Below are 15,217 nucleotides of genomic sequence, written 5' to 3' on the forward strand. Positions count from 1 at the left end.
GAGGGGGCACAGAGGAGAAAGAGAGGGGGGAGGGAGGGGAGGGGTAGGGGAGAGAGGGGAAGTAGGGGGAGCTAAGGGAGTAGAGATAGGGAGGGAGGAGGGAGAGGGGGAGGAGTAGGGGATAGAGGGGTACAGAAGGGAGAGGGAGGGGAGAGAGGGAGGGGTACAGATGGGAGAGGGGAGAGAGGGGTGGTAGGGGGAGAGATAGGGAGGGAGGGGGGAGATAGGGAGGGAGGGGGATAAGGAAATGTTACAGCTCCCTGGTTCCAGGTACAGGAATCCCAATATCCCAGGCTGGATCCTCACTGATTCAATGTTAAAAGCTGTCCCCCCCCCCGGGCGGGGTGAACCCCCTCCCCAGCCGCTGTCAGTACACTCTGGGTAATATTGTGGCGCTCCAGCCCCTCAGTCTGAACTGTTCCTGTGAATCTCTCCCTCTCTCCCGGCTTAAATTCATTTCTCAGTCTGAACCGCCCCCCCCCCTCCCCACTTCCTCAATATTCCCTGTCCCAATCTGTGTAAACTCTCCCTGTCCCCCCCCCCCTCACATCCCCCCCCCCCCCCCCCCTCTCTCTCTGGTTCACCCACACACTGAGCCGGCAGTCAGTTTGAGTCGTTCGCGGATGCTCCTTTTCATATCCTCCCCCCACCCCCCAGCCTCCTGCCCAGCTCAATCCCTGCCCCCCCTCCCCAGGACCCCCCCCCCTCCCCAGTGATGTCCCTCCCGCTGGTTTTGCCCCTGCTTCCTGACCCGGGCAGTGAAGGAAAGCTGGAGTTTTAATCGCCCTCTTTACATTTCCCAGCAGCAGTCAGTGTGTGACAGGGAGCTCTCACTGGATCCACGCCGTCCTCCCATCCTTGTCCCGGGATCTTTACCAGCCGGATCTCTCTGCTTCAGGTGACTGGAGCTGAAGGGCAGGCGCCTGGTGGATTTGAACTGCCTTCTGGCAGCTTTCAGCTCAAACAGAGAGGCGAACAGGCGCCTGGAGGAGTGGCAGTGAACAGGAAAGGGCGTTCAGGAACAGCTCACTCATCTTCAACTCACTGCTCATCACCCACCCATTCCCCAGCCCTTCACACTGGAATACAGATATCCCTCTCCTTCCGATCAAACCTTCTCTTTCCCACTCTCTCTGTATCTGATTGCCTGATTGTATCCTCACTGATACACACATTCTCCCTCCCTCTCTCATTCCCTCCCTCCCTCTCTCATTCCCTCCCTCCCTCTCTCATTCCCTCCCTTTCTCTCATTCCCTCCCTCTCTCATTCCCTCCCTCCCTCTCTCATTCCCTCCCTTTCTCTCATTCCCTCCCTCTCTCATTCCCTCCCTCCCTCTCTCATTCCCTCCCTTTCTCTCATTCCCTCCCTCCCTCTCTCATTCCCTCCCTCCCTCTCTCATTCCCTCCCTTTCTCTCATTCCCTCCCTCCCTCTCTCATTTCCTCCCTTTCTCTCAATCCCTCCCTCCCTCTCAATCCCTCCCTCTCTCAATCCCTCCCTCAATCCCTCCCTCCCTCTCTCAATCCCTCCCTCAATCCCTCCCTCCCTCTCTCAATCCCTCCTTCTCTCAATCCCTCCCTTCATCCCTCCCTCCCTCTCTCAATCCCTCCCTCCCTCTCAATCCCTCCCTCTCTCATTCCCTCCCTTTCTCTCAATCCCTCCCTCCCTCTCTCATTCCCTCCCTCCCTCATTCCTTCCCTCCCTCCCTCTTTCTTTCATTCCCTCCCTCCCTCTCTCATTCCCTCCCCATCTCTCCCATCCTCTCTCACGCTACCTCACTCCCTTCCCTCTCTCCCTCCATCTCTCTCCCCCCCCCTCTTCCCCTTCATTTAGTTCAGTGGGACTGAACATGTCGAGTTATAAAAATCATGCTAACAGCTTCAATAATGATCAGAGATTTTGTGGTGATCTTTGGGTTAGAATTGTTAGTTGACTTTTGGAAACCGCAATGCTTGTCGCTGTAAACACTGCATTAAAAACTGATCTTCAAACCAGAACTAAACTGAACTCCTGTAATCCATCCAAATATACCACACCGACAACTCCAGGCACAGCACCCTGGTATCTTGACACCATCAGGGCAAAGCAGCCCACTTGATTGGCACCCATTCAACAAACATTCAGTCTCTCCCCCAGCCATGTAAAGTGGCACAGAGCTGATCGATTGATTTACTTAGCGAATAGAAACACCCTGAACCACACAGTTTCGTCCAGTCCTGCTATGTTGTGTGAGATAGGACTCTGCTGACTGTGGTTAATGTGGTGTATAGTTTGCTCTCTCTGACAGGCGCATTGTGGGCTGGCACCAAAAAACAAAGAACAAAGAAAATTACAGCCCAGGAACAGGCCCTTCGGCCCTCCAAGCCTGCACCGATCATGCTGAACTAAAACCCCCTACCCTTCCAGGGACCGTATCCCTCTATTCCCATCCTATTCATGTATTTGTCAAGATGCCCCTTAAAAGTCACTATCGTATCTGCTTCCACTACCTCCCACAGCAGAGAGTTCCACACACACACCGCTCTCTGTGTAAAAAACTTACCCTGTACATCTCCTTTAAACCTCGACCCTCACTCCTCAAACCTGTGCCCCCTAGTAATTGACTCTTCCACCCTGGGAAAAAGCTTCTGACTATCCACTCTGTCCATGTCCCTCATAATCTCGTTGATTTCTATCAAGTTGCCCCTCAATCTCTGTCGTTCCAGTGAAAACAAACCAAGTTTCTCCAACATCTCCTCATAGCTAATACCCTCCATGCTGGGCAACATCTGGGTAATTTTTTACTGTACCCTCTCCAAAGCTTCCACATCCTTCTGGCAGTGTGGTGACCAGAATTGAACACTAAGTTCCAAGTGCAGCCTAACTAAGATTCTATAAAGCTGCAACATGACTTGCCAATTTTTAAACTCAAGGCCCCAGCCGATGAAGGCAAGAATGACATATGCCTTCATGACTACCTTCTCCACCTGCGTTGTCACGTTCAGTGACCTGTGTACACCCAGATTCCTCTGCCTATCAATATTCTTAAGAGTTCTGCCATTTACTGTATATTTCCCATCTGTATTAAACCTTCCAAAATGCATTAACTCACCAATGCCCCATCTGTGGAGGTTGCCCAGGCATGAACCGTGACTGGTCCTGAACCTGTTGAGGGTGGACCACTCTTTCCTTGGAAGGTTGAAACCAGGTAACTGTTGGATGAGTTTGAGGCCAGGGACTTATTCACCGGGTCAGCATTCATGCCATACCCCCCTGCCAGTACCCAGGCTTGCCCAGGGAAGTTAATGAACTTACCATTAGACTACATTCCAAAGTGTCAGCCGTGTCTATCATCTACAAAATTCACTGCAGCAAATCATCAAGACTCTTAGGCAGCATCTTCCAAACCCACTACTATCTAGAAGGTCGAGGACAGCAGATACATGGAACACCATCACCTGCAAGTCCCCTTGCAAGTCACTCACCATCCTGACTTGGAATGATATCACCATTCCCTCACTGTCACTGGATCAAAATCCAGGACCTCCCTCCCTAACAGCACTGTGGGTGTACCTACACCTCAGGGACTGCAGTGATTCAAGAAGGTGACTCACCACCCATCTTCTCAACAGTGATTAGGATGGGCAATAAATGTTGGTCTAACCAGTGACATCCATATCCCATAAATGAATACAAATCTCATCACCTTTGAGTTTCATCCCTCACTCCTCTCCAATTCCTTACTCTACCTCTCTCTCCCCTTCATACCCTCTCCCCTCTTTCTTCTCTACTCTAGCTGCCCCTCCCTCCTTCTATTACTCCATTTTCTCTCCCTCACTCCCCCTCCTGCGCCCCTCACACACCCCTCTTCCTCCCCACGTCTAGATTCCTCTCCCCTCCCTCACTTCTCTTTCCTCTCCTCTTTCATCCCTCCCTCCCAGCTCTCTCCTGTACCCCCTTCCTCTCTCTTTCCCCCCCCTCCCCTCCTTTTTTCTCTCTCCCTCCGTTGGGAGTGGGTGCAGCTTTGCGATTTCACCCTCAGCTACGAAGCTCTGTCCCTGATGCTGTGAAGGGGTGACCAGCGCAGAGGTCAGGGGGCTGGGGGATAAAAATGGCAACAAACGGCTGAAGTGACCAGTTAGCAGTGCCGATTTACAGAATGCATGCGGAGAAGCAGTTAAAATCTATGGGAGGTTGCACAGGATGAGAGGTGAGATAAATGAAACACAAACTGGTAACTAAGTGTGAATCTGGCAGGTGTTTTTCTTAGTCTGCTGTTGCTAGGGTTTGAATCTAGTGATAGGAATCAAAAAGGCTTATCATAATCCAGCAGTTTCACTGAGTGAGCAAGTTAATAGAGCTTTACTTATTAGTTCTCAGTATATGTGCATCGCTGGCATTTATTGCCTATCCCTGATTGCCCTTGAGATGGTGGTGCTGGTGAGCTGCCTTCTGGAACCGCTGCAGTCCCTGGGGTGTAGGTACACCCACAGTGCTGTTAGGGAGGGAGCTCCAGGATTTTGACCCAGCCACAGTGAAAGATCAGCGAAATACTTCCAAGTCAGGATGGTGAGTGGCTTGGAGGGGAACCTGCAGGTGGTGGTGCTCCCAGGTATCTGTCCTTCCAGATGGGAGTGGCGGTTGTGGGTTTGGAAGGTGGTGTTGAAGGAGCCTTACCAAGTTGTTGGTCTGAGTGGGTTTCCTCCCACAGTCCGAAAGATGTGCTGGTTTAGGGTGCATTGGCTGTGCTACATTCTCCCTCAGTGTACCCGAACAGGTGCCGGACTGTGCCACTAGGGATTTTCACAGTAATTTCACTGCAGTGTTAACGTAAGCCTACTTGTGACTAATAAATAGACTTTAATGTCCCCCCGTGTGACTGTATGGCCCCCGAGTGGGGAAATGTCTGGATTCTGACACACACAGTGTGGGCCAGAGGGTATTTCTCTTGCTCAGAAAGCTGGCCTGTGTCTGTTTGCTGTTTGTGTGAAGTCAAACAGGATTCTCTGACCAGAACAAGCCTCACCATGAGGGGCACAACACTCACTACGAGCATTTTAGGTAAAGCTTATTCCGGGACGAACACAGTGTCAGCAACAGGAGGAAAAGAGGCTTCCGGAAAATGGAGACGGATGTGGAGGTGTACAAACTTGATTCAAAAACTTTATTATCCAAAACACAAATATGGCCTACATTAGAAAGACTGTGTGCTGAAATACTCAGCAGGTCAGAGTATGAACAACATGTCCCATTTACAAATTCAACTTGTTGGCTTCTTTCTCCTGTGAAACATTTACTAAGCGCGGCACCAAGCTGCTGGAAGTTAGGAAGGGGCCAAACATTCCCATTGGTATCAGGAGCATAAAGGTATGGAATGTTCCAGATCCATGGTCGATCTATTAGGGAGAGAGAGAGAGAGAACAGAGTAACTCGTGGTGTGTACAACCTCGGGAAGAAATCTTTGTACGGGTCACAGCAGATTCCATCTCCAGCCAAACCCCCCCCCAACTCATGTTAAACTCACCATTCAAGAACAAAGCACAATTACTGTTGGGAAATCGCAAATAAAAACAGCCAATGGTGCAAACACACAACTGTGTGCGTGCATGTGTGTGTGTGTGCGAGGGCGTGCGTGCGTGCATGTGTGTGTGCATGTGCATACATGTGTGTGCATGTGCATGTGCGTGTGCACGTGTGTGCACACATCTCTACACACCTGTGTGCGTGTGGAAGGGAAAACTAAGAGTTAATGTTTGAGGTCGGTGAAGGTGGAGGTTTAAGAGTCCCTCGGCAGTGAGAAAGGGGGAAGTGATAGGTTGGAGAGCAGGAGGGATTAAACGAGGGAGGGGTGATGGTGCAAGGCAGAAAGAGGACGGTAACGGTGGGAGTAAAGAAACAATCTGCCTAGAATAAGGTGTGATGGCAGCAGGTCAGCACCAACAGCTGCTATCAGAGAATATGAGGCAATCGCTCTGAATGAAAGTTGATGAAACCCATTCGCTCGGTTGAACATCCTGAAACATTAACTTTCAGCAGTTACCTGACCTGCTGAGTATTTCCAGCATTTTCTCTTTCGATTACACTTGTTTGATTGGTAGCAGAGTCCAACGCCTGGGTCACGAATCACTGTGTCTGAGCCTCCGAATTGTCTGAACGTCAGAATTTAAATTGTCCACTAGGGTGCAGTGCTGAGACCATTGCCACACAGTCAGCAACACAGTGCCACACTGCCAGCAGCACAGCGCCAACTGCGGTGCAGTGGGTACATTTACTCATCACAGCAGCAGCACAACGGTTAGCACTGCTGCCTCACAGCGTCAGGGACCTGGATTCAATTCCCGGCTTAGGTCACTGTCTGTGTGGAGTTCGCACGTTCTCCCCATCTCTGCGTGGGTTTCCTCCAGGTGCTCCGGTTTCCTCCCACAGTCCAAAGACGTGCTGGTTAGGGTGCATTGGCCGTGCTAAATTCTCCCTCAGTGTAACCCAACAGAATGTGGCGACTTGGGGATTTTCACAGAAACTTCATTGCAGTGTTAATATAAACCTTGCTTGTGACAAATAAATAAACTTTAAACTGAGTCACCAGCTCATGATATCAAAAGTGCCATGACATAACCTCAGGCACATAACCTAGGCTGGCATTCCCATTCAGTACTGAGAGAGCACTGCACTGTCAGAGGGTCAGTGCTGAGGGAGCGCCGCACTGTCAGAGGGTCAGTGCTGAGAGAGCACTGCACTGTCAGAGGGTCAGTGCTGAGGGAGTGCCGCACTGTCAGAGGGTCAGTGCTGAGGGAGCGCCGCACTGTCAGAGGGTCAGTGCTGAGGGAGCGCCGCACTGTCAGAGGGTCAGTGCTGAGGAGCGCCGCACTGTCAGAGGGTCAGTGCTGAGGGAGTGCCGCACTGTCAGAGGGTCAGTGCTGAGAGAGCACTGCACTGTCAGAGGGTCAGTGCTGAGGGAGTGCCGCACTGTCAGAGGGTCAGTGCTGAGGGAGCGCCGCACTGTCAGAGGGTCAGTGCTGAGGGAGCGCCGCACTGTCAGAGGGTCAGTGCTGAGGGAGCGCCGCATGCTTCCCAATCTCTTGGCCAGTATTTATCTTTCTAACAATGTCACTAAAAGTAATTGCTCAATCATTTAAATCATTGCTGTTTGTGGGATCTTGCTGTGTGCAAATCAGCTGCTGCATTTCCTGCATTCCAGCAGTGACTGCACTTCTAAATGTCTGTAATCAGCCGTAAATGCCCTCAAAGTGAAAGGCGCTATATAAATGAAAGTGCTCTGTTGGGTGCTATGGACAGGGTGAGTAGGGAATGTGGAATGCACGGCCTGGGGGTTGGTAGTGGAGGCCGGAAAACTTAACATTTAAAAAAATATCTGTGTGAGCACTTGAAATATCACAACATTCAAGGATATGGGCCAAGTACAGGAAAATGGGGTAAACACTCCTTTAGTTATTTAATTATTCTTGGTGCAGGCTTGGTGGGCCAAAGGGCCTTTTCTGTGCTGTACGAATATAAAGTCTGACCCGAACAGGACTTGGTGCTGAACCAGAGGAGGGGGGGGTTCTAAACTGGGACAGGATTGGTTTCCCCAGAGTTGGACTCGATGAACTCAAAACTCGGAAAGAAATGCTAAAGAGAAAAAGATTGAGGGTTCTCAGCCTAGCTGTGTAGCAGCACAAAGCAAATCGCATGAAAATAATCGATTACCACTTAAACAAACAGCTTGTTATTGTGCGCGGCATTGGGAATCTGAGCATACAAGCGGGTAATTGTGAATGATCTGTCGCTATGAGAATTAGAACGTATTGTAATGAAGATGGAAGAATAACAGTTTTCTCAAACACTATTTTACCAGCGTGTTTGTCTATTGCGAGCGTCCATTCCCTGTGAGTTGTTTTAACACACTTCCACAACAAGAAGTATTTATAAACTAGATCTGCAGGCAAGCGAGGAAACTTGTTCACACACATGGTCACAGACCCCATGTCAAACCAAGCCGTAGACTGAGGAATGGAATGGGAAGGCCACCAAATGCCATCAGACAGGGCCAGTAAATAAGGCCAGGAAGCCTCCTCTACCTAAAGGACAAGGCTACCGAAAAATAAGCATCACTGCATCCCATCTCTCGGGAAACTTCCCTCGCCTCCCTTCAGATACTGGTTTTTTTTTTTGGTCATCTGACTTAACGTTGCCTTAAGGTGGCCAAATTCTGTCTGATAACGAGAGCAACTTGGGACATTTCACCGTGTTAAAGACTCTGTAGATTGGTAACGAGGGACTTACGGTGCAACGCACAGAAAGCAGAGTGTTGGACTAAGCACGATCCTGCTTCCAAACTCCAAGCACGACTCCTCTTTGGTAACAATAATAGGAATACAGATCGGGGGGAGGGGGGGGGGGGGGGCATCAGGAGATTGAATTCGATGATCAGCCATGATCAAGATGGATGGCGGAACAGGCTCAAAGGGCAGAATGGCCTCCTCATGAGTTGTCGGTGTAACGCCGTAATTCTATCGATAATTCTACATAAACACAAGTTGCTGCTGTTTGACTGCAGCCAACGTTACACTTGTTGACCCTCCAACCTTGCTGTATTCCCACCGGCCACTGGACACCGTTTTGTGTTGCTGGGTGTGGTACGAGAGATTGTTCTCAGCCCCCGTGGTCAAAGACCACAGGTCAAAGAACGCAATGAGGATGGGTCTCTGCTCTGATATCCCAGGAGAGGCAAGATAGTCTAACACCCACAGCAGCCTGTATTCCACTTACATCACTGGGATAGTGAGCCAGTGTTGTTTACAAATGCTGACCAACTTGGCTGAAGTTTCCAAAAACCGTCGATGTCAATCTGACAGTCACTCACTCTGCATTTAGAGTCCTCGATGTGGAGGAGGTCACACGGTGAACAGCGAAATTAGCGTACGGAATTATAAAAATAAATCACTGTGTCACTTGGAACGAGTGTTTGGGGTCTTGGATTGTGAGAAAGGAGGAGTAAAGTTTATTTATTAATCACAAGTAAGGCTTACGTTAACACCGGAATGAAGTTACTGTGAAGTTCCCCTAGTCGCCAGAGTCCAGCGCCTGTTCGGGCCAATGCACCCTAACCAGCACGTCTTTCAGACTGTGGGAGGAAACCGGAACACCCGGAGGAAGCCCACACAGACATGGGGAGAATGTGCAAGCTCCACACAGACAGTGACCCAGGCCAGGAATCAAACCCGGATCTCTGCTGCTGTGAAGGAGCAGTGCTAACCACTGTGCCGCCTCCGGGGATGAAAGGGCAGCGATCAAAGAGCTGCTGAACTACTGGGAAGGTCAACTATCCGTCACGTGAAAAGAAATAAGAGCAAAAAGAACGGAATTCAAGGAAGCCTGAGCAATGGTTAAACTGTTTCACTTCTTTTTAGAGACTTGTGCAAGATTTACAGCTCAGGAAGAGGCCACTTGGCTCATTACGTTACTGCTGAAATACAGGTTTTCCAGCCTAATCCCACTTTCCGATATCTGCTCTGTAGCCCTGCGGGTTACAGCACTTCAGGCACACATGCCGACAGCTGTTAAATTCATTGAGGGTTGGTGCTGCCACCGTCCTTTCAGGCAGAACGTTCCAGATCTCCATCGCTCTCCCAAAGAAAAGACATTTCCTCATCTCCGCTCTAACCCAATACCAAACACTTTGGCCGGAACCCTACCACCTCGCCCACCCAGAATTGGAGGGTCCGACAATGGAACTCTCCGTTGACCTCGGGCAAGGTTTTCCAGTCTCGCTCGAGCAAGGCCGTAAAATCCCGCCCATCGTACCTATACTTCCCAGTCACTGACCTCTCTCTGTTAGGGAAACTAGGCCCTTCCCCCCCCACTCAATCCAGGTCCCTCACAATTTTGTACATCTCCATCAAATCTCCCCTCAGCCTCCACTATTCCAGAGAATAACCTCAGCCTACCTGAGGAGGAATTCGCCAGCCAGAGAGTGATGAATCTGGGGAACTTTGCCACAGAAGGCTGTGGAGGCCGGGTCATTGAGTGTCTTTGAGACAGAGACAGATAGGTTCTTGATTAATAAGGGGATCAGGGGTTATGGGAAAAGGCAGGAGAATGGGGATGAGAGAAATATCAGCCATGATTGAATGGCAGAGCAGACTCGATGGGCCGAATGGCCTAATTTGATCCTATATTTATGGTCTATCCAATCTCTCTTCAGAGCTACAAATTTCCAGTCCTGGCAACATCCTTGTAAATCTCCCCTGTACCTTTTCTAGTCTCCTTTCTACACTGAGGTGACCAGAACCGCACACCGTACTCAAGTCTTGGCCTAACTAGTGTGTTATGTAGCTGCAACATAACCTCCCTGTTCTTTGCATTCAGTGTCTGAGCTAATAAACAAAAGGTAACCACCTTATCGAATTGTCCTGCTACCTTCATGGATCTTTGGACATGCACTCCTCACTTCCTCGACACCTCTCAATATCCCCCCATTTACTGTGTAATCCTTTCCCTTGTTTGACATCTCTCAACGCATCACCTCTAACTTCTCTGGGTTGAGTTCCATTTGCCACTTTCCTGCCCACCTATCCAATGCTTTTTTGTGTTTCCCTGTTCAAAATCTGGACAGATATTGATAATGTGGAGCTGCTGTTAAAAAAAACAACAGCCGCCTTGATAAATCTGTGTGGTATTTCAGTCTGATAGAACAGCGCTGGATATTAATGGAACCTCTAACCTGACGTGGGTGTGTGATGGAAATCTGAAGCTTTAATTCAGAAACGATAAATTATTCGTTGCAGACATGGTTATGGTTAAAGAAAGATCCTTTTTAGTCTAACACTGAGAGTTGTGTAAAACGTGACGAGGTTTTGGTAAGAGGGGATAATATTCCCACTGACCAGTGGGCCGGAAATCACAGGACACTGATTTGAGCAAGTCAGCAAGATGAGCAAGTGGATTTCTATTCTGCAGCGACTTGTGGTGCTCAGGAAGGTGCCGCCTGAATCATAGAATCCCCACAGTGCAGGAGGAGGCCATTCGGCCCATCTGCACCCACAACAATCCCAATCAGGCCTGATCCCCAGAACCCCACATATTTAGCCCGCTAGTCCCTCGAATCTATGCATCCCGGGACACTAAGGGGCGATTTCAGCACGGCCAATCAACCTAACCCGCACATCTCTGGGCTGTGGGAGGAAACCGGAGCACCCGGAGGAAACCCACGCAGACACGGGGAGAATGTGCAGACTCCACACAGAAGGTGACCCCAAGGCCAGAACAGGAACCCAGGTCCCTGGCGCTGAGAGGCAGCAGCGCTAACCCACTGCGCCACCCCAAAAAATCAAAGCGGAGAGTGGGGGCACAGCCTCAAGATAAAGGGGGGGGGGGGCGGTTTAGAACGGAGTTGAGGAGGAACTTCTTCACTCAAAGGGTGGTGAATCTCTGGAATTCTCTGCCCGTTGAAGTGGTGGAGGCTGCCTCGCTAAATATTTTTAAGACGCGGGTTGATGGGTTTTTGATGAGAGAGGGGATTAAGGGTTATGGGGAGAGGGCGGGAAAGTGGAACTGAGCCACGACAGATCAGCCATGATCTTATTGAATGGCGGGGCAGGCTCGAAGGGCTAGATGGCCTACTCCTGCTCCTATTTCTTATGTTTCTTATGTTATGAAATAGGTCCAATCGTAACTTTCAGGATAAATGTTTTGAAGGGAATGCTGTTGCAGAGGATGGAGCGGGGAGAGTGGGACTAATTAGGTGACCCTCTTAGAAAAACCAGCACAGGCCTGATGGGCAAAATGGCCTCCTTCCATACTGTAAGATCCGAGGCTTCCTCAACTCTCTCACCACACATCCGAGGATGTAAAAAGAACGCTGACTCTCAGAGTATTCCAGCCCCTTTCCATCCAACTGGGGATTCAGTGACTGTTGTCAGAGGCTGGCATCAAATCACCTAATCTAAATATCAGGGGCGGGGGTGGAAAATCAAACAAACTTGTGGGTGCAAAGCCCCACCCTATCTCAGGAGTCGCCGGTGTGCTTCAGAACCCCTGGATTCCCCTGCAGTAAACCTGTCCGTCAGCTACTGCCCACGTCAGGTTTAATGTGCGGCATGCGACAACCTTCAGGACAAAACAGGGAGCTGAAAAGGGGAATCGCGACATTAGCCTAGACGAGCTCTGGAATGTTCCGTGGATAAACATTAGCTGTGGGCTGCAGAGCCAATGTGGAGCAACCGAGATGGTCTCCCAATGACTGTCACAAGAACACAAGAAACAGGAGCGGGAGTAGGCCATTTGGCCCTTCAAGCCTACTTCACCATTCAATACAATCATGGCCGATCTCCACCGGCCTCAACTCCTTTTCTGTGCCATCTCCCCCAGCCCTCTATCAAATATTAATCCACCTCCACTTTAAACACTTACAAAGATCCAGCCTCCACCACCCTTTGTGGTCAGAGAATTCCAGAGATTCACCACCCTCCGTGAGAAGCGATTTTTCAGTTTTAAATGACCAGCCCTTTATCCTGTAGCTCTGTCCCCCTGTTTGAGATTCTCCCGCAAGTGAAAACATCTCATCATCTACCCTGTCAAGCCCCCTCAAGATTTTATATGTTTGAATAACATAAGACCATAAGGCAAAGGAGCAGGGTTAGGCCACTCGGCCCATCGAGTCTGCTCCCCCATTCAATCATGGCTGATATTTTTCTCATCCCCATTCTCCTGCCTTTTCCCCATAACCCCTGATCCCCTTATTAATCAAGAGCCTATCCATCTCTGTCTTAAAGACACTCAATGACCTCGCCTCCACAGCCTTCTGTGGCAAAGAGTTCCACAGATTCACCATTCTCTAACTGAAGAAATTCCTCCTCACCTCTGTTTTAAAGGATCGCCCCTTTAGCCTGAGGTTGTGCCCTCTGGTTTTAGTTTTTCCGATTAGTGGAAACATCCTCTCCACGTCCACTCTATCCAGGCCTCACAGTGTCCTGTAAGTTTCAATAAGGTCCCACGTCATCCTTCTAAACTCCAACGAGTACAGACCCAGAGTCCTCAACCGTTCCTCATGTGACAAGCTCTTCATTCCAGGGATCATTCTTGTGAACCTCTCTGGACCCTTTCCAAGGCCAGCACATCCTTCCTCAGAAAAACTGCTCACGATACTCCAAATGGGGTCTGATCAGAGCCTCAGAAGTACACCCCGGCTCTTGTATTCTAGTCCTCTCGACATGAATGCTAACATTACATTTGCTTTCCGAACTGCCAACCGAACCTGCACGTTACCCTTAAACAAGGAACCTTGAACAAGGATTTCCAAGTCCCTTTGTGCTTCTGATTTCCTAAACATTTTCCTATTTAGAAAGTAGTCTCTGCCTCCATTCCTTTTTCCAAAGTGCATAACCTCACACTTTTCCACATTGTATTCAATCTGCCTCTTCTTTGCCCACTCTCCCAGCCAGTCCAAGTGCTTCTGCAGCCCCCGCGCCCCCCCCCCCCCCGCCTCCCCAATGCTACCTGTCCCTCTACGTATCTTTGTATCATCTGTAAACTTAGCAACAGGGTCCTCAGTTTCTTCTTCCAAATCACTAATATATATTGTGAAAATATCTTTTAATATCTGGAATTAAGAATCTACTGATGACCATGAAACCATTATCAACTGTCGGAAAAACCCATCTGGTTCGCTAATGTCCTTTAGGGAAGGAAATCTGCCGTCCTTGCCTAGTCTGGCCTACTTGTGACTCCAAAGCAACAGCAATGTGGTTGACTCTCAACTGCCCTCAGGCAACTCGGGATGGGCAGTAAGTGCTGGTCCAGCCAGCAATGCCCATGTCCCACAAATGAATAGAGAAAAAGGTCACCCTCACTCTTCGAAACTGGCACATTCCAAAGCTCTGGACAATGCACTTGAGGGATGCACTAAAGCTTGTGGGTCTACAGGGAAAGGTTGCTGTCGAAGGCATTTCAGCCATGGTGTACCGAGGGTAGACACAAAACAGGGTAAAACCCCACAGGCTGTAAGTAGTCAATACTATGAACTGTATTCTGAATGTAATGAGTAATGTACAGCATTAGAAGAAACCAGTTTGGTTTTGCACCTTACGCAACGTCAACTCTGAACGGTTGCGTAATTCACTTCTATAAAATTAAATATATTCTTGGGGAAAAAGGAAGTTCCATAGATATGCAATCATTTTACTGAGATGTTTGGACAGTGACGACACTCTCTCATCTATATAAAGCTAATATTTGGTTAGCACTGCGGCCTCACAGCGCCGGGAACCCAGGTTCATTTCCTTGGGTCTGTCTGTGTGGAGTTTGTACATTCTCCCCGTGTCTGTGTGGGTTTCCACCAGGTGCTCCAGTTTCCTCCCACACTCCAAAGATGTGCACAGTAGGTGGATTGGACATGCTAAATTGCCCCTTAGTGTCGCAAGACATGTAGGTTAGGTAGATTAGCAGAGTAAATACGTGAGGTCATGGGGATTGGGTCTTGGTGGGATCCTCTGCTGGAGAGTCGGTGCAGATTTAATGGGCTGAATGGCCTCCTCCTGCACAGTATTGCTCAGCAGAGAGCTGGCAGGAATGCAATGGAAGGAATGGCCTCCTGTGCTATAATGACCCTATTAAGGATATTTCTTTCTGCACTGCTCCTCTCTCTCTCTGTCTCGTCCCCACCCAACAGCTACAGATAGTTTAATGAATGAGTCATATTTCTCTAATTCTAGCCAATGCATGTGTGTGACCAAAGCTAATCTTCATTTAAACTCATTCATTTGGCTTTCCAGTCATTAACAGTTATAATTACTGGAAGTTGAAATGTGTAATTTCTTTGTCATTTAGTGAATGAATGGGCCATTAAGCACCACCACTACACAACTGCTGCTAGTCTTGTGTTTAAACACAGGTCAATCCTGCCCCATTCTTTATCGATTTTAAATACAATTCCTGACTGATGGTTTGAGACGATTTTTCCAAATTGGACACTGACCTCAGTTTTAACTTGGCTTCCTGGTGGAAGCCAGTCCCCCAGAGAGAAGGGAAGTGGTTAAAACACAGCAGGGTCCATTTCCTAATGAAGGGTCACCCAGACTCGAAACGTTGGCTCTTGTCTCCCTCCACAGGCGCTGAGATTTTCCTGCATTGTGTGTTTCTCTTTCACATCTACTCCCCAACTGACCGACTACTAATTAAAGGAAAAGTCAGGGGGAACCCATCTGGTTCACTACTGTCCTTTAGAGAAGGAAATCTGCTGTG

The 15,217-nt window shown here is 49.2% G+C and overlaps 2 protein-coding genes across 2 annotated transcripts in view; both read right to left on the bottom strand.

Annotated features, from left to right (window-relative positions):
• The window catches only part of kcnk13a (potassium channel, subfamily K, member 13a), a 46,704-nt gene extending 43,465 nt beyond the window's left edge, over window positions 1–3,239 (bottom strand). Inside the window, 3 exon segments of the mRNA XM_080202100.1 lie at window positions 877–983; window positions 2,284–2,297; window positions 3,090–3,239. Coding sequence (XP_080058226.1) covers window positions 877–983; window positions 2,284–2,297; window positions 3,090–3,239 — 271 coding nt within the window.
• Window positions 3,240–5,023: 1,784 nt separating this feature from the next.
• Window positions 5,024–15,217, bottom strand: part of tdp1 (tyrosyl-DNA phosphodiesterase 1) — a 92,690-nt gene continuing 82,496 nt past the window's right edge. The window contains exon 16 of the mRNA XM_080202101.1: window positions 5,024–5,373. Coding sequence (XP_080058227.1) covers window positions 5,024–5,373 — 350 coding nt within the window. The remainder of the gene's footprint in view (window positions 5,374–15,217) is intronic.

This window comes from Carcharhinus amblyrhynchos, chromosome 14, assembly GCF_965287045.1.
Source record: "Carcharhinus amblyrhynchos chromosome 14, sCarAmb.v2.hapA, whole genome shotgun sequence".
Classification (NCBI taxonomy): Eukaryota; Metazoa; Chordata; class Chondrichthyes; order Carcharhiniformes; family Carcharhinidae; genus Carcharhinus; species Carcharhinus amblyrhynchos.